Here is a 20,154-nt window from a genome sequence, read left to right as displayed (position 1 = left end):
GAATCAACAAGGCTACACAATTGCATAGCCATCTATGTGAATTCTCTTTGGAAGAGCCCAAACCATGCAGGCCTGAATTGTACATCCTGTATGCTGTAAAATCGCTTTGCTCAGCTGCTTTCCACGCAAAAAGCACCACTTCCTGACATGTCTATATGAACCCTGGGCAGTTGCCTCCTGAATGTGGACAATATTGAATTAGATGGACCAATGACCAGTCTCACTATAAGGAAGTTTGGGTTTTTACAGTTTGGGTTCTGTACAAGTCCCTCCACCACATGTCAGTGGAGGGTTTGGGTGTTTGTTTTTTTCCAACTTTGCAAACTGGACTCCATGGGAAATAATAAGGTGACATTTGTCATTCTTCCTTAGATAATGAGAAGTTTGAATTGCAGTGGAAATCAGGCCAGAGCGCAGCCCTGAGGAAAATGTCAGCCACCCCACCCGTAGACTTTGCAGATTATTCGAAGACTTTGCAGAAGCATGCCAATGATCTGTTGGACCACCAAGTAGCCAATACAGATATGACAGTCCGACATATATTTTCAAACTTGATAGTAGTAAGTGGAGTTATTTGTCATAGAACATACTTTTCATGTGGCTCTGAATCATGCTAGTGAGAGATGTAGATGATTCCAGTGAGAACTACCTATGAGTACACGATTAATTGGTTTGGGAGAAGCAAAGACCAGGGAAGAAAAAAAGATCCAGTAATGGAAATGCTCAGAAAGCAAGAAGGCAGCAAGTTCTGTTCCAACCTGCATTCAATCAGTGCTGTTTCTGTTCTGCTGCTGTTTGGTTTCCACCAAATACTACATTATTTGTCTCACTGTCTGGTATTTTTACGTAAGTTAATTATGCAACATACGTTCATTTCAGTGTAAAGGAAATGTCAGAATGATGTAAAAAGAGTCATCAATTAGGAATCATTTGAGAACTTTAAAAAACAATGCTATGAAGAAGTGCCAGTCATATTCGCTTGACCGATTTCCATTTCACAGATGGACATGCAAACTACAGAGATTTCGTCAGAGTTCTCTAGCAACCGTAGCAAAGACCCAGGGGGGGCGTAACTCTAGGAGCGTGGGAATCTCTGCAGCGCAGCTCTTTACTGTGCCTCCGGGGTTACAGAAAGTCAGGGGGGCCATGCCTCAGCTCTTCCCCATGCCAAGGGTATCTCAATTTCTTGAGGTACTGGCGTGAGGAGAGCAGCAATACATGCTTCAAGGATTCTCCCATAGTGTAAGGCAGTACAACCAAGCCCCCATTTACGCCTGTTCAATATGTGTGCGGCCACACACACACACATATCACGCCAAACCTGGAAGCGACACCCAAAGTCACAAAAACATCACCCAAAGGGGCAGAATGGAGCGGGGTGGAATGTGGTGCCTGCAGGCTTTTCCAATGGTGTTTCAAATACGTGCAATTTCACTGACGCCCGTGTTTGCCCGTGCCCGTATGTTTGGGTGGTGGTAGGGGTTTGATGCTACTACTGCAGCTCTAACACCACCAAGATGTGGGGCTAGAATGTGACAACAAGACTGCTTGCATTGAGTTTCAGCACTAGGGGTTCTAGGCAGGTGGGTTAGGGTGACCGAATTGCTCATTTGAACTTTTTCTGATCCCAAGGCTCTTTGTAGCTTGATATTTTACTCTGATCTTGCAGGCGACCAATACCTGGTTACAGCAGGCATCCAAGAACGTTCCTTATGCGAAAAATCTACAGGAAAAGTTAAGCAGACTCCAGGAGCTCAATTTTCAGAACATGGAATTTCTTGCCATCCCAGAGGAGCTTTTCTTAAAAAGGTAAAGCGAAAGATGACATGTCTTATTTGACACTGACAAGGACCCTTTGCAGCCTTGAAGCCTAGCCTCATTACAGTGGTACCTTGGGTTATGAACTTAATTCATTCCGGAGGTCCGTTCTTAACCTGAAACCGTTCTTAACCTGAGGCGCGGTTTCGCTAATGGGGCCTCCAGCTGCCGTTGTGCCACCGGCGCGCAATTTCCGTTCTCACCCTGGGGCAAATTTTGCAGCCTGAGGTATTACTTCCGGGTTAGCGGAGTTTGGAACCTGAAGCGTTTGTAACCCAAGGTACCACTGTACTAATGGCAAATTGTTCTTACACGAGATACACTGGTGCAAGATGCAGTTTATGACAAATGCCTGGATCAGAACCATGTTTCCTGCTTGGTAGGGGGTTGGACTGGATGGCCCTTGTGGTCTCTTCCAACTCTATGATTCTATGATTTCAGCGTAGTCCATCAACTTCACCAGCCATTCATCCTTGGTTGGGACTTTATCTTTTTTCCATCTCTGGGCCAGTAGTATTCATGTACGTGAATAATCGTTTCTGCTTCTTTGATGTCTCTGCACCTAAAATCCCTAGTAAAAAAAGCTCCTGGTTAAATTTATGTACTACCCTTCATTGCAAGATCTCAGGGCAGTTCACAGGATAAAAATACAAGGGATACAGAGGTGGATGAAGAAAAAATCCAACCTAGAATAGGGCAGCTTCCTAGGCAAAGTGCAACCATTTGTTATTTTGTGGACTTTGTGGGATCTTAATTCCGGGTAACTTTTTATTGCAGCGATGGCCAGATCAAATACATTTGGAACAAGGAGAGCGCTGTCATTACCATTCCACTGCCGTTTGGTGGCAGGTCATCCTACGATATGAGAGTGCCTAAGATTCTGGAAACATCTCAAATGGCAATGCAGTCAATGGGAGTCAACATGGCTTCTCAAGAGTACAGGCTTCCACGCTTCACCATCCCAGAGTCATACACGCTTCGGGTGCCTTTGCTGGGCACTTTCGAGATCTCTTCCAATATGTACAGCAATTACTACAACTGGTCAGGTTCCTACTCCTTGGCGAACACCACAAAGGATGTCTACAGCCTAAGAACAAACTACTTTGTGAGAGCTGACTCTGTTTTGGAACTCCTTTCATATAATGTACAAGGTAAAAACCTCTTCCAGGGTGGGGAGATTACGAGCATATTAATTAACCGTGTGTTATGTTTACTCATTGGTTCAATACTTTTTACTAGAAATATGTCACAGGCTCATTTCTCTGTGCATCAACAGTTAATATGATACATTTAATAACTCGTATTTGGCCAAGCCTCCTCTTGAGTTTGATAAAGCTCATGCTCACAAGACTCCTCGTGAATATTGTCGGGAAACAAAGAATGCTGTGCTAGATAGTAAGTCTGCAGGCCCGAGTGTACTAGTGGGTGAAACTGGCTGATGCAATACTTTCTATAGGAGTGCTGGGTCAGAATGACTCAGCAGTAATGTGCTGTCAGTTGATTGGCTGTCATCAGTTTAAAAGGGAAACCTTTCCAGCAGTGAGTGTGGTGGTGGTATTGTAGAAGGGTGTGGTCAGTGAGAGGTTTAGAGAGTGTATGAACTGCTCGTGTATGAACTGCCTGTAGATGTTTGTATATAGCTCACAATAAATATACTGCACTAAAGAACCTGGAACTCTTAACATTTCTGCTAAAGCGCCGTGAAGAAATTCGCGACAAATATATGATACCAGGGACTTACTCAATATTGTGACTGTTCATGCAAGGAATTATGGCAGCCTGATCATATTCTCCCATGTGCATTAATCTACCTAATTTGTTATACTAATCATGCAACACTATGAAGAAAAAATCCTATCCAATAGTCACATAGCAGTTTTGTTTTGCAAAGTTGTCCGCGGTCTTCTTTGTGTTTGCCTTTAGAACAATGTTGAGAGAAACAGGTCACTGTTATTCAGTTGGAGAACAGAGACTGAGAGTTAATGTCACACCCAAGGCTACTTAATGGCTGAGTTCTGATACTAAACCGCAGTTTAATATTCCATAGATGAGTTTCAGTTTCAGGAGCTTCTGTCCAGCTGTAAAAGATCAGAAACTTTTGCTTCTGTTTTCAACTGACTGTGATTTGTTATGTACAAACCTAGAACTATAGTTTAAGGCAGTATTCCCCAAACTTGGATCTCCAGCTGTTGTTGTTGTTTTTTACTACAATTCCCACCATCCCTGACCACTGGTGTTGCTAGCTAGAGATGATGGGAGTTGTAGTTCAAAAAGAGCTGGAGACACAAGTTTGGGAAACACTGGTTTAAGGCCACAAGCTGCGGTAAGAAATCACAGTCTGAAGTTGGTTTATTTTCCTAAACCAAACACTTTGCATTCAACATAAACTGTAATTAGGTGAAAATGGAAACAAAAGCTTTCAATACCCTTAGGCCAGGGGAAGGGAGTGTGTGTAAGTCTAAGCACATTCCTGTAAAGCTAAAATATGTTTTAGTAGTATGTCCAAATGCAGCCAATAGGAAAGGGGAGAGCTGGACCCAGGTACCAGAATTCAAGTCCATCCATTGTACCACACTTCAAGTCTGTAACAGTATGTTGTTGTGGTCTTTTCCCTTCCTTTACATTAAAATCTTTTCATGAAAGTGCAAAAGAGAATCCATTTGAAAGGCACAAACAATTCTATATCATCAGCAACCATTATCTAAAAAACAAACCAAGCCAAAAACAACCCCACAGCTCTGATCTGGTGAGAAAGTAAATTCTACAGTTACTTCCATCAGTAAATTCTACAGTTACTTCCATTGGTGGTGTCTACAGCCATAACTTAGTTAAATCTTAAATGCCAACTGAATGACAGCCTGGTTTGCTAAAATTGACAAAGCCCACATATCATCTGTGTCTTAAAGGCTTCAATGGAACAATCCTAAACATATCAGTACAGAAGTAAGCTATACCCAACGGAGCTCAATAAACCTTACTTTTAATGGAAGTCTTCATAGGATTACAGACTAAAATCCAAATGTTTGCTTTTAACTTTGGTGGGCTTGAAGTCCCGTTCAAGTCAATCCAACACACATTTCCGAGTAAGTTGCATCAAACGAAGCGGAACTTAACTTCTAGGTAAACATGCAGTACTGTATATTTCTTGAATTTGGCTTGCAGGACCTGTGAATGTAGAAGGGTGTGCAGGATACTCCAGCAAGGCACAGTAGTTTAAGTTATTTATTTATTTATTTAGTTGTTGTTGTTTTTTAAAAAAGCTGATTGTACTTTTCTCTTCTCTCTCCACCCCCAGGTCAGGGAGAAGCAAGTTTTGATGAGAAGAACTTTGCCTGTAATTATGAAAGTTCACTGCAACACAAACTCCTCAATTCAAATTTTAAATACAGCAAAACAGGCAATTTAGAACCCACTCCCATGAGCAGGATGGCCCTTACACTGGTAACTTCCAGCCCGCTGGGTACTCGGTTTTCCCTGTCGTATGGTGAAGATGCCAAATTGAGCAACAACCTGGTTCTTCAAAACATAAACGTAGAAGGGCAACTGAATGTCGCTTCAGCCTTTGCTAAAACCACAGGCACACTGTCAAGCACCTTTGATGTCAACAAGCATGTTTGGGCAGGGGAATCCAATCTGAAGTTTGACTCTTCCTTGCTTCAGGCTACTAACCAGATGACTGCCAGGTTTACAGGTGGCCCATGGACAGTCAAGTCCGTCTCGAATGTACAGAACGGTTTTCTGACTAACACGGCTTCCTTGAAGTATGAAAACAGCCAGCTGAAGTTTTCCTCTGAGACCGCTGGAAACCACAGAAGCTTTGCAGTTGCCAACAAGTTTGACTTCTCTGTGGACAGAAAGGGAGCTGCGCTGCGCTCCGAGTACCAGGCCAATTACGTAGAAAACCAATGCTACGCCCTGATTTCGAGCTCCGTTAACGGCCAAGGTGTCGAGCTGATTAGCCACGTGTCTGCGAAAGGTGAAAGACTCAAAGCTGAGCACAAGTCTACATTAGGTGTTAACCTGGACGGCCTGGCCAGCACTGCAACAACAATGCTGCAGTTCAATCCATTGAAACTGGAGAACGAAATGAATGCCCGAATTGGCGTCACTGGGGCTTCCGTGAAGATTAATACAGGAGGACACTTTGGGAAACACAATGCAAAATTTGATTTGGATGGAAGAGCGGCTCCCACAGAAATCGTGCTTACAAGTGTATATCAAGGCAGCATTTTGGACGCAGACAGCAAGAACACCTTAACCTTCAGAGTCAACAAAGGGGGACTGAAGTTTGCAAACAGCTTGATCGGGTCATACAAAGAAATGAAGCTGGAAAACACTCATGACCTGAACATTGTGGGCTTGTCTTTGACTTACGCTTCCAATTTAGACCACACCATCAGTCCGGGCAAGTCCCACAGACACCATTTGGACTTCCAGCTGCAACCCTATTCTCTCACAGCCAACGTGAACAATGACTTGAAATTCGGCAGTGCTGATCTAAACAACAACGCACGGTTACAACTTGAGCCCCTGAAGGTTAATCTGGATGGCAATGTGAAAGGTGCCTACAGCGGCGATGAAGTGAAGCATGCCTATACCTTCACCTATGCAGATCTGGTGGCGCATGTTAAGACCGACACAGTAGCGAGCATTCGAGGTGCAGCTCTCACCCACAGAGTCAACTTGGATGTTGCAGGTCTCTCTTCGTCGGTCGTCATCAACACAAACTGTGACTCAAAATCCCTAACCTTTTCCAATGCAATACGATCTGTTGCAGCCCCATTTACTGTCACCGTTGACATGCATACAAATGGGGATGGAAGACTCTCAGTCTTGGGAGAGCAGTCAGGACAGCTGTACAGCAAATTCCTGCTAAAAGTAGAACCCCTTGCCTTCTCGCTTTCTCATGATTATCGGGGATCCACTGGCCACAACTTCAATTCTGAGAAAAGATACAAGACACTACTGGAGAACCAAGTCACTGCCCTTTTTACGCCATCTGAGCAAAGAAGCACATGGAAAATGAAGGGCCAACTGAACAATAATGTGTACACTCAAGATTTTAGTGCTTTTAATGATGCAAAAACTATTGGGGTGGAGCTGGATGGGAAAACCTTAGCAGACCTATCTGTACTGGACTTTCCTATAACTATGCCATTCACAAACCAGGGGAGAGTCAATTTAATTGATGTTTTAGATTTAAGGGAAAATGTAGCCCAGACTCAAGAGTTTGGTCTTGCTCTTTCTGTGAAGTATGATAAGAATGAGAATATGCATGTCATCAATCTGCCCTTCTTGGAAAAGTTACCAGCTTACTATGAGCAAATGAGGCAATCCATCTTAGCTGTACTCAAATCTATTCAGAAGAACCTGAGGAGTGTAAATATAGATCAGGTTGTGAGAAAATATAGGGCAGCATTAGATAAAATCCCCCAGCAGGTCAATAACTATGTGAAGACATTCGATCTGGAAAGCAAAGTAAACAACCTGAAAGAGAAACTGGATGCATTTACAAAGGATTACAGCATAACAGTGGATGACCTTGAACTTGCTTTGGAAAATGCCAAAACTAATCTCCAGGAAGCCTTGTCTAAACTTCAGGTTTTCCTGGTAGAAACTGAAAAATACATACGGAGCAATTATGACCTAAAGGCAGCTGTTGTGCAACTTATTGAGCAGATTATTGAAAAAATGAAAGTTATAGACAGGCAATATGAAATCAGTAAAAAAATGATCGACACTATTCATCAACTGCAATCTGCCATCTCTCAATATGACTTTAACCAGATAGGAAGCAATGCTGCTGCTTGGGTTCAAAATATGGATGCTGAGTACAAAATCAAAGCTCGAGTACAAGAAAAACTAGATCAACTGAAGAAGCAGATACAGAATATAGACGCCCAACGCATTGCAGAGAGTTTGAAGCAGCAGGTGGAGGCCATTGATATTAGAACACTTATAGAGAAGCTGGACGTGTCCTTTCCTATTCAAAAACTTAATCAAATTCTGGAGCAAATTAAAGATCTTCTTCTAAATTATATGGAGGACTACAAAGTGACTGAGAAGATCAATGTACTTCAAGACAAAATGCATGAACTTATTGTGAACTATAAAGTTGATCAGCAGGTCAAAGTTCTAATGGACAAAATAGTTGAGTTGTATAACCAACAGAAAATTGGAGAAACAATCCAGAAATTAACCCTGTCTCTGAAAAAAATTGACATAAAATCATGTTTCAACCAGGTACTGAAATTCATTGATGATGCTGTTAGGCAGGTCCAATCATTTGATTACACAAATCTGGTGGATGAAGTCAACAACTTTCTTGATTTTGTTATCAAGAAGCTGAAGTCATTTGATTACAATAAATTTGTAGATGAAACAAACAATAAAATCCGGGAAACAACACAGAAAATCAATGATGAAATCAAAGCCTTGGAGCTACCTCAGAAAATGGAAGCTACAAAACAATACATCAGAGATGTCGCTGCTGTGGTTTCTCAGAACATACAGAAACTAAAAGACACTAGACTTGCCATCATTGTTAACTGGCTTAGTGATCTCCTAAGCTCAACAGCATTAAGTGAACTGAAAAGTAAAGCTTGTGAGTACCTGGAAGATGCACGTGAGAGAATTTATCAAATGGATATCCCAGTAGAAATCCGGGGATACCTTGAGAAGGTCAGCCAGCTCTACAGCACCATAATCACCTTCCTAGATGATCAGTGGAAAACTGCCTCAAAGAAGATAACCCTTTTAGCTGAGCAATACAATGTAAAAAATATGGCTGACAGTTTCAACCACTTTGTTGAAACTGGTTTTAAAGTTCCTGAAATCAGAGCAGGCATAATCAACATACCTGCTTTTGAAGTCAGCCTCCGGGTCTTGCGGGAAGCCACCTTTCAAACTCCAGATTTCCTTATTCCACTAACTGACCTGCGTGTCCCATCGTATCAGGTAAACCTCAAGAAATTGAAAGAAATCAGGATTCCAGTCAGATTTACTACTCCTGAGTTCACCATTCTAAATACATTCAAGGTGCCATCTTATACAATTGATTTGAATGACATCAAACTGAAGATTGTGAAGACGATTGACCAAATAATGTCGAGTGACTTTCAGCTGCCCACTGCTGATGTGTATTTCCAAGATCTAAAGATGAAAGATATGTATTTTTCTGACTACTCTTTCCCAGAAATGAATTTCCCTGAGCTACAAATACCTGAATTACTGATCCCAAAACTAAATTTGAATGAATTCCAGTTCCCAGATATCCAAATTCCAGAATTCCAGCTGCCCCGCATTCCACACTCTGTGATGGTCCCTACTTTTGGAACATTGTCTGGTGCTTTCAAAGTAACCTCTCCCTTCTTCACATTGACTACTAATGGTGCTTTTAAGAACACAACAGCTTTTGCCCACAGCCCAGAATTTTTGGGCTCTGTTTCAGCAGTAGCAACTTCCAAAATCAACTGCCTTGCTTTCGAAATGACTGCAGATACAAGTCTCTCAGCTCCCGAGATGAAGCAATTAATCCTAAGAGACAACCTGAAGTTCTCCCACATGTACATTGATGCTATTCATGCAGGTGAAATAACATTTTTGGGGACTTCTGTTTGGGGAAATGCAGAAACTACAGCAAAATTCCATACTGAGCGTAACTCTATAGATCTGTACAACCAATTAACAGGCAGCCTGCAGAAGAAGATTTCCATAGAGAGCAGGACAACCTACAGACACAGGCTATATATTCCAAATTTCAGCAGCCAAGCAGAATTAAGCAATGAAATAAAAACAGCATTAGAAGCAGGGCGCATATCAGCTACTTCCATTGGCAGAGGAGACTGGAAGTGGACAGCCTTTGATTACTCTGGTGAAGGAACCCATGAATCAAGTGTCAGCTTCGGTTTAGGGGGATCTATAGCTTCATTCGTAGCACAAAACAAGATAAATGATAAGTACCTGAAAGTTGACCAAAGACTGTCATATGAATATAATCTACCAAGTTCTGCAAGGCTTGAAGTTCAATCTGTAGTAGAATCTCCACAGTTGGGACGTAGTGACTTAAATGTGCAAGGCACAGGGAATCTTGCAGAGCTGAAAACAGAACTGAGGGGCACACACAATGCAAAGTTGAACGGACGCATATCTGGGACTATAAATAATGATGTGAACTTCTTGGTGCAGCCCTTTGAACTGAGCACATCAACAAATAATAACATGAATGTAAAAGTTAGCTTCCCAATGAAAATAGTTGGCAAAATTGAGCTCGTGAATAATTATATTCTGGCACTAAGTCCCTCCACTCAACAAGTCAGCTGGGCAGCAGAGGGCAGATTTAATCAATACAGATATGTCCATAACATGTCTGCTGGTAACAACGAAGAAAGTATTGAAGCTTCTGTGTCCATGAATGGTGATGCTAACTTGGAGTTCCTAAAAAATCCCCTCTCGTTTCCTGAACAATCTGTCATGGGCATCAAGACACCCCACATGCAAGGATACTCTCTGTGGGAGGACTCAGGGCTGAAGAATTTACTGAAGACTACAAAGCAATCATTTGATTTAAACCTGAAAGCTCAGTACAAGAAGAACAAAAACATGCACTCGTTTCAAATTCCTTTGGATGGAGTACATCGAGCCCTGAATCAGTACATTGCAACCTTCAACAGGCACTTTGAGGAAGGTAGAGACAACACCTTAGCATTCCTGACCAAGTCCTATAACCAAGCCAAGACCAAGTTTGACAAGTACAAAATAGATACTTCAGTTAGCAAAGTCCCACAGACATTCAGGATCCCAGGGTACACTGTTCCAGTGGTCAACATTGAGGTATCTCCTTTTACTGCTGAGCTCCCAGCTTTTGGCTATGTGATCCCTAAAGAAATGAGCACTCCAAGTTTCACTGTCCCACTTGTTGGGTTTTCAGTGCCATCCTATACATTGGTCCTTCCATCATTGGAGTTACCAGTCCTCCATGTTCCCCAAGGTCTGCAGACTCTTAAGCTTCCCAGCTATCGAGCACACTCACCTTTAAACAGAATCTACATTCCAGCCATGGGAAATATTACCTATGAATTTTCATTCAAATCTAGTGTGATTACCCTGAACACAAATGCTGGCCTTTTTAACCAATCTGATATCATTGCTCGCTTGAGTTCATCCTCCACTTCTGTGATTGATGCCCTGCAATATAAATTGGACGGAACAACCAGTCTCACAAGGAAAAGAGGGTTGAAGCTAGCGACTGCATTATCCCTGAACAACAAGTTCATAGTGGGAAACCACGACAGCACCATCAGTCTCACCAGGAAAAATATAGAAGCTTCAGTGGTTACCACTGCAAAAATCAGTATGCCAGGCTTAAACATGAATTTTGGGCAGGAGCTTAAGGGAAATGCCAAATCAAAGCCAGTCATTTCCTCAGCTATTAATCTAAACTACGTTCTTGACACTCGTGGTGCCACTGCTAAAGGAGCAGTTGACCACAAGGCCACCTTGGAAAGCATTATATCTTATATATCTGTAGATACTTCAACCAATGCTTTCATCAATGGAGAGCTTCACAAGAGAAAACCATTTTCTGGAAAGTTGGTTCATGAAGCAAATGCCTACCTAAATGCTAAAGGTGCTCGTTCCTCAGTCAAATTTGAGTCCAGCTCTGACATTGATGGATTTTGGAAGTTTGACACAAAAGAAAATGTTGCCATTGAAGCATCCACTCGTCGTCTTTATGCATTATGGGACCACAATGGAGAAAATCATCTGGAATATTCTCCAATTTTCAGAACTGAAGGACATCAGAACTGCAAAGTGACTTTAGAAGTAGAGCCCGGAAGTATGTCAGCGGGTCTTCAGATACAAGCTACCCAGCCAAATAATTTCTTTGGTGAGACTTCAGTTAATCAAGACTTTTCCATTGCCACCAACAGTGAGAATCAGAAGATTGAGTGGAAGATCGAAGGCCAAACCCTCTCCCTCTTCCTTGGACATCGCTTGCAGTTATCGAATGACAACACAGAAGCTCATTTTGACCTGTCCGGTTCTTTGGGAGGTCATGTAGCTTTCCTCAGATACCTTGTGCTCCCAGTTTATGACAAGAGCTTATGGCAAATCTTGAAATTAGATGACACCACTAGTCCTGGAGAAAGGCAATACTTAAATATGTCAACATCCTTAGTATACACAAAAAATGAAGATGGGTACTTTATCCCCATAAATGTCAACCAGCTGACGGATGGATTTACATTCACAATTCCTGAAATTAACTTACGGGATATCAAAATCCCCCAAAGACTGACCACCACGCCATTTCACATTGGATTTCCATCACTTCCAAAAATTCACTTTCCTCAGTACGAAGTAGTGACCAGCTTGAAAGAATATAAAATTCCCTACTTTGAGGTGACTATACCTGAGAAGCTATTAACTGTATCTGAATATACTCTTCCAAAGACCCTTGACCTGGGTAAAATATTTGTGGACCTCAGCGCTGCAGCCAAGAAGATAGCAGACTTTGAGTTGCCTACGATTACTATTCCTGAACAGCAGATTGAAATCCCAGCCATTAAAATCTCCTTGCCTGCTGGAATCTACATCCCCGCTTTCGGAGCTTTGGGTGTTTCTTTCAAGGTTGCTTCTCCATTGTACAGTACCACCTGGAAAACAGATTTCAAGAACGATAAAGACTCTTACAACCATTCCATTGATTTTACTGCAAGTTCACCACTGCAGTTCCTGGCGTATGATCTAAAAGGTAAGATCATATATACACGTGTGCACACACACACACACACACACACACACACACACACACACACATATAAAGTTTTAGGTGTCTTGGATCCTGAGGAAAGCTCTTTGCAAAGGATGTGTGTCCCATCCTCTCCAGCCACCTGCATTCACTCAAAATAATAACAACAACAACCTGTGAATGGAAGGTGCCTTTACTAAATTTTGGGTGATTTCACCCCTCTCCCAGCACCCCTCACCCCTCCTTCCATACTGTTCAGAAGTTGCTGCCCGAACCTTTGAGGAAGCTTTTCGGGGAACACAGGCAGCTTTTAGTAGTCAGGCCACTTTCCTTCCATAAACGTCTTCCCATTTACTTATCTTCAGATCAAAACCACTGTACCTCAGTCGAAAGGTACATGTATACCAAAAGAATGAAATAATAGAGCTACATTGCGGAAGGAAAATGAAAAGGGTGTGCTAGGAATCTAAAGTAAGCCAGTATCTGAAGTAATAGGAATTATACTTCAATTTTCAAAAGAGTTCCACCAATATTTTTAGTAATCTTTTCAGCTGTCCCATAAGGCAGGCTAACATTATTACATAATCACATATTGCTGATGGAGGTGGCCAGGGACTAAATACGAAAGCTCAACTAGGTAGTTTATGGCTAGAGGGAGATTTTGACTCATAGAGGGACATTTGAACCAGGAGCATCTATTGTTCTCCTCCGAGTCACTGTCTTTTGCATTTTCCCCTCCCTCAAAACACATTTTTGGAGAGGAAAAAGTGTGGGAATGCCATGATTCTGAGGAGCACCTCCTATGGATAACAGATGGAGGTACAGGACACTTTCTATCCCCATTAAACAACACTATAGGCGAGCCCCAAGTTTACAGATGGGTCTCTGCAGTAGATCAGCTCTCTATAATAGTTGCAGCAGATCCTGTAAAATGTAGAAACCAATGACAAAAACTTCTGCATTCAGTGCAGCAGTTTATTATTTAGTGGAAAAGTGAGACGTTGAGTACACATCATCTTAGCCCTAGACTTTCAATGCAGGCTCCATTTACGTTACCTATAATTTCACCTGTGTGGAACCTTTGCTTCATAGGTGTGTGGATCTACAAAGGTAACAACTTCGAAGGAAATAGCCACTTTGTGCATCGTGACCTGAGTGCAGAATATAACGAACTTTTCACTGTAGAAAACGGGTAAGGACTTGTTTTTGTCAACCTAAACTCTATTAGGGAATCCTAATTCAATGAGCTATGGCTGTTATAAAATGTGTGCTAAATGGTATCCTTTCACTTAGTGTGCTCCTAACAACCCTCTCTCCCCACAAAAATGGAGAAGGTAGGGATTGCCCTCTAAGGAAACATGTCTGAAGGTGCCATCTGCTCTACATTGAGATCTGAAAATGGGAGGTGATAGTCAACTAAGCCATATTCAGAGGAGATCTATTAAAAAAACAAAACAGTGGGTTTACTCCGTGTTTGACTAACATTGCCTATCACGCAAGGTCTTTTTGTGGATTCCATCACCAGACACAAGACTTTATTCCAAAGCGGGGCAGAGTCACTTCTCTAGTGTCCTGGCAGCTGGGTTTCCTGCTGCTTGCTGGGAGGGAGAGTGGGCAGTTGGCAATCACACCAACAAAGCCAATATGGTGCTTCTAACTGTGCATTTGAGTTTTTGTGAAGGGCAGGGGACAAATATTTATAATAAACAAACGAGTGCCAGGATAGATCAGCTGGTAAGAACATGGCCTGGATCACGAGAAAGTTGCAGGTTCAATCCCCGTATGGGACAGCTGCATATTCCTGCATAGCAGGGAGTTGGATTAGATGATACCAGTGCTATTTTTTTTTCTAGAAAAGAGGTGCTGGAGCTCACCATGAACCTCTCCCTTGCCAATGGCACCCACCTGAGAGGTGCCAGAGCTGAGCTCCAATTGTTGAGGTTCCCTTCCAACTCTACAATTCTACGATTCTAAGTCTTCTGAGATAGACATTCATTTAAAATCAACCGTATTTTTAAATTAATAATAATTAATAATCACATTTTCTCTGATTGATTCTGCCTGCTTTAGAACCACTGACTACAAGATATCTCTGGATGTCACCAGCCCAACCTTCACTGATGTTCAAGTGCGCTTCCATGAACAGACCGCAAGAGTTGCTACCTCAATATCTTCATCTTCAGCTGGAACCCTTGGCTCTCTCATCAGTCTGGATACTGATACTTTCAAGGGCAAGATTTTCTACCGAACTCTGGTAAGCATGCCCAGAATTAGGCGATGTGCTCTTGCTTAAAGGATCATGAACTTACTACTGGCACAGTGCCCATCTTTATAATAGATGGGTTTGAAGGCAGAAGAGGGGGAAGTCAAGTTTTATTGTGACGGCCCTGTATTGTGAGGTCCCTGTTAACTGACTCGGACTGGTTCGCACCAAGAACAGAGGTGTGGCGAGAGCAGGCTGCTCTGAGACAAAGGGATATGCCACTTCTGGGGTCTGTCTGTCCATTTGCCACAGCATAGTTGCTCTGCTTCCTTCTTTTGCCTCCTCAGCGTAAGCTGTGTTTTTCAGAATTTGAATGTGTCGCCAGACTCCTAGCAGTACCAGGAGGGGAAGACTAAGATGTATTTTTCTAATGCCACTTTTAACTTATTTGTAGATGTGAGCCTAATGCAGGCTTCTCCAACCTGTTGCCCCCCCCCCAAAGTTGTTGGACTACAATTCCCATCATCCTTGATAATTGGCCATTGGTGGTGGTGGTGGTGGTGGGGGTTTAGTTATAAATGATTACTGCAAAAAGAAGCTATATCTATACACCGGGTCATCTTCTGCCAAATTTTCATTTTACATTACTTTTTATTTCCCATATTTTAGTGTCCCTGGGCTGATTAAAATTGGGGCAAATATAATTTATTTAACAACTTAGGAAGGGTGCGGCAAACAGGCACAAGCCATAGCCGCAGATATGATAAACATTGGTGCAAAATAAGTCTATTAGTGGAAGACGTGTCTTGAGTTTTTCTTAGCAAAGTACCCTGTTTCTCATATTTTAAGGCATCCCCATAAAATAAGCCATAGCAGGATTTTTAAGCATTCAAGGAATATAAGCCATACCCCGAAAATAAGACATAGTGATAGGAGCAGCAGCAATGCCGGCCGCGGCAGGAGGAGGAGGAAAAAAATAAGACATCCCTTGAAAATAAGCCATAGTGTGTTTTTTTGAGGAAAAAATAAATATAAGACGTGTCTTATAATATGAGAAACACGGTAGTGGGTGAGTGACACTTCCTAAATATGTGTTTTACATTTGCAGGCTAACCCTCAGAAAGACGTCAATGTCTTTGAAAGCGAGATGTCATTCAGAAATCCTGAAGTGATTCAAGTCAAAGCCAACTGGAAAGAGGATGCTGCCATAGACCTACTTGAAGGCTTAAAAGAGAAGGTGCCTAAAATAGCCGGTGCTTTGTACAACTGTGTTAACAAGTATCACCATGAGCATATGGGTATTGAGATCAACACTGCCACCTTGAAGCTGAAGGACAACCTGAAACATAATGCTGACATGGCTTACAGAGATACTTTAAGCAGTATCAACGAACTGGAACAGGAGCTGCATGGCATATCTAACCAGGTCAATGGGGAATATGAAATCTTGAGGCAGAAAGCCAAGAAACTGTACAACCAAGCTGCAGATCAAGCCAACCAGATTGACTATGACCAAATCAGAGCCCAGTTTTTTGAAGCCACCATGAATATAATCACCGAATACCATAAAAGGGTAAAGCGTCTTATTGATTCTGCCATAGAATTCTTGAAGGTAACAAAATTTCAGGTGCCGGGAGTACACGGGGAGCACACTGGTGAAGAACTTTATGTGATGGCCACTGAGAAGTTAGCAAATACTGCAGAGCTCTGCATCACAAAAATGCAGGAATATTTTGATGATCTGAATGCATATGCAAATGAACTAGAGGTTAAAATTCCAATTTCCGGCCAGACCATCAAAGTTCGTGACATACTTGATGAAATTAAGGTCTTTCTAACACATGTTAGAAATACAGTCAGTAACCTATTTCTTGCCCTTGAAAAGATTGACTTCACACAATATCTAAGAGAGCTCAAAGAAGTCGCTCAGCAAGTTTTCAAAGGAGCAGAAGATCTGATCGCAAATTTGAAAGCCCAAAACTATGAACATTTAAGAGCCCAGGCAAGACAACTCTCTGCCAAGATCCGGCAAGGACTCAATGAGTTAGCAAACAATATAGGATACTTCGCTCAGCGGGTTGGAAGGTTTATCCAGCAGACTTTGCAGGTTAGTTCCGTGGAGATAGAGCGTTTGCTGCAAAGCATCAAAGTCCTGCGGGAAGAATATTTTGACCCAAGCATTGTTGGGTGGTCTGTCAAATATTACGAAGTGGAAGAGAAGGTGCTGGCTTGGCTGAAGGGTCTGATCGATGCTGTGATAGAGTCGCATGCCAAATGGATCAGTGGCGCTTCTGACATGGTTGCACACCTGACAGATCAAGTGAAAGAATTTTTGGAGAACTATGAAACTGAATTCTCCAAGTCAGCTCAGGACAAGATTCTATATTGGTCAGAAGCTGCTAAGAAGAGCGCTGCAGAACAAAACCAAAAAGTCAAGGCAAAGGTAAACGAGGCCTATGCGCACCTATCTGATTCCTATGCAAAGCTTATCGCTAACACTAAGACCCTGATAGACCTGACAATAGAAAACTACACGGCATTCCTCCAGTACCTCCAACAGCTTCTGGATCAGTTTGAACAAGCGACAGCTGACACACTGAGGCCCTATATCGTTGTCCGCCAAGGAGAGCTCAGGATAGACATCCCGAAACCATTTGACTTGCCAACCATTTATCAGATGAGCCAGCTCAGTGAGGAAGATATTAGAAAGAAACTGGAAATAACGCGTGAACTGATTCAGCAAGGTGTCGAACAAAGCTCCAAAAAATGGGAAGATCTGCAATATTTCATTGATCAGCAGATCAGCGCTGGGCAACTGACCATGCAACAGATCAAGGAAAATGTACAGAAGCGCTTGCAATCTTGAACGGACAAAGAGAAAGAAAGATAGTGCAAGTTTTAAGCATGCCATATTTAAAGCCAGCAGCAATCATTGCTCTTGGAACACCAGAAAGCTATTTGTTTGAGTTTGGCATTTGTAAATGAAAACGGAATAATTTGTGGCTTAGTCTAATGCTTTTCAAAAGCCAATAAATTAATTCTTTGTGACATTTTAGTGTCCTTTCATTGAAACCAGCTTTCTTTTAGGTCATAGGTCGTAATCCAGTATTTTTTAATGGAAGCCTTTACAGAGGCTTCAGATGGAACAGGGCCAGCCCCACATTGAGCAAAACATTTTGAAAATTGCTTCAATGGAAGATGAGAACTCAATGGAACAAGAAGTAGCATGTGATGAAAAAGTCAGCCTAAGAACTCAGCTAAAGAATGTGAACTATAAAAAAAAATTAATTAGGCAAGTAACAGGAGGAAAGTAGGCAGAAGCGTACATGTTGGGTTGGAATGTGCATTCTCCATAAAACGAAACAAACAAAGGCATCAAAATTGATCTGTCTACAAAGTTAAACATTATGTTTCTTTTGTGGCCTAAATAGTCCTCTAACCAGTCAAGGGTTAAGCACTGTACTTTCCCTTTTTCTCGTCAACCGAGTTAGTATTTTCTGGTTTGTACAACCATTATTTTTATATTTCTATTTTAATTGTTGAATATTTTATTTTTGGTTCAGTCCAAGGCCCACCATTGTTCCAGGCAATCTTCAGCTTAAACTGAGGTTGCCAGCTCCTTGTTCTGAAGCAGGCTGGTGTCCCACTGTTTTTACTCTGCCAGTACTACTTAAATAGGCAAAGTTCATTAGAGGCAGTATTTCAAGAATGAGCACTCTCTTGCTGCTCAGCTGTTGAAAGTGCAGGACCCCCCTCTGGGCAAAACCCGCAGGAAGGCCTCATGCGAATATTCCTGAGTTTGAAAATTCTGAAATTTCTGAAAGCAAAATATTTGGGCCTACTAATTTATTTGGTTTTATATTTTGCCATTAGAACGCACTGTACATATCAGAGATCAGACTAATAGGATTCCTGCCCTTTCCCGTTCCCTTCTTGCTTTTCTCAGAACAAACTTGTTTTGCAATGTCAGTAGAAAAGTTGTGTAAATGTATCCTTTAATTAAACAGTTCACTCTGCTATCTTCTGTGGTTTTTTTCCCCTTACCTTGTTAATTTGTGAAATTAGGTTTGTTCTGTTTCGTTTGCTTTGAATCATATTCTTTTTTTCTGGGACACTTTTGGGGTTCGTTACAAAGGGATCTTGCAAGTGTTTTCTAAGTCTGTCAGAGATGTCTCCCATCTTTGGAAAACGATTCTCATTATTGGAAGCTAAAACTTTGGCAGAGGAGAGGAACCAAAGAATTCCAAGAATAGTCCTATCAGCTCCATCCCATCACGGTTTCTCCATTTTGTTTATGGGGCTCTGCTCACAGGACTAGAGTCAGTGAAGAGTCTGTGACTCCGTCGGGTAGGAGGCAGCCCGTCCTTTTCACCCACTTGAAATGGTTTACATACACAAACACCAATTGTGAGGCCTACACTTTGATGAGCAACTCAATAGTCATGGGCTTACACTGCTTCCAGAAGGTCTGGGCCTGGGGAAGTCTAAAAAAAGAGAAGAGAATCAAGGCCTTGGGGTTCTGACTTAGCACACAGATAGAAAGTTGAAGAGGGCATTCCTTATTGATCTTAAATGGCTGAGATGCGGCCAGAGGCTGTTGGTCATCATTAGCACTTTGAGTTAAGCCTGGAAGGAAGTGATGCACATAGCTGCCAAGTTTTCCCTTTTCTCGCGAGGAAGCCTATTCAGCATAAGGGAAAATCCCTTAAAAAGGGGGATAACTTGGCAGCTATGGTGATGCAGATACCAGCATCTCAACGCCATGTGATCCTGGCCAACCCTTCAGGTGGGCCATACTGCAGTTTGCATTACCTGAAGCTTACAAACTGTGACCCTTGATAATTCCAACGATGTAACATGTCCTACACAGCTTTTCCAAATGTTCTGCTATTGCTTTAAGTAACGGTGTACATAAGGGACGCTCCTCGATGGGAATGAAAGCTCTCAGGTGAAATGCTTCCAGGCAGTCAGATGGTGGCACTATGCACAAAGTTCCACCGGGGGCCATTCTGAGCTCATTAAAATGTGTGTTATGCTGCTCATTGTCTCGTTCTCATTCTCTGCTCTGATTTCCCCTTGGTTACCTAGTTGGAAACTGTACCCCTGATAATTCACACACACACACACACACACGAACAACCTCTAACAAATGTTGCTAAGTGAGGAACTGCCACCTGTTAAGAATCTATGGTTTGGGGATTCACTGAAGTGTGCGGTTTTCCCACACTAGTATTTTAAAAGGTTATAGATCATGTGTGCATAATAGGCAGAACATTAGGTCACTTGTCTCACTTACAACAATAATCCATTTTGATATGGGTCAGGTTGACACAAAGAATCTACCCATACCAGGTCTATTGATGAAACTGATCTCCTTTCC

At 42.1% G+C, this 20,154-nt stretch overlaps 1 protein-coding gene across 1 annotated transcript in view; it reads left to right on the top strand.

Annotated features, from left to right (window-relative positions):
• Positions 1-18,791, top strand: part of APOB (apolipoprotein B) — a 50,742-nt gene extending 31,951 nt beyond the window's left edge. The window contains exons 23-29 of the mRNA XM_035109988.3: positions 373-560; positions 1,670-1,809; positions 2,596-2,969; positions 5,114-12,574; positions 13,664-13,763; positions 14,642-14,825; positions 15,883-18,791. Coding sequence (XP_034965879.3) covers positions 373-560; positions 1,670-1,809; positions 2,596-2,969; positions 5,114-12,574; positions 13,664-13,763; positions 14,642-14,825; positions 15,883-17,640 — 10,205 coding nt within the window. The 3' untranslated portion in view covers positions 17,641-18,791. The remainder of the gene's footprint in view (positions 1-372; positions 561-1,669; positions 1,810-2,595; positions 2,970-5,113; positions 12,575-13,663; positions 13,764-14,641; positions 14,826-15,882) is intronic.
• The last annotated feature ends 1,363 nt before the right edge of the window (positions 18,792-20,154 follow it).

Source organism: Zootoca vivipara, chromosome 3, assembly GCF_965207765.1.
Source record: "Zootoca vivipara chromosome 3, rZooViv2.hap1.1, whole genome shotgun sequence".
In the NCBI taxonomy this organism is placed as follows: domain Eukaryota; kingdom Metazoa; phylum Chordata; class Lepidosauria; order Squamata; family Lacertidae; genus Zootoca; species Zootoca vivipara.
This window is presented reverse-complemented; position numbering and strand designations above follow the sequence as displayed.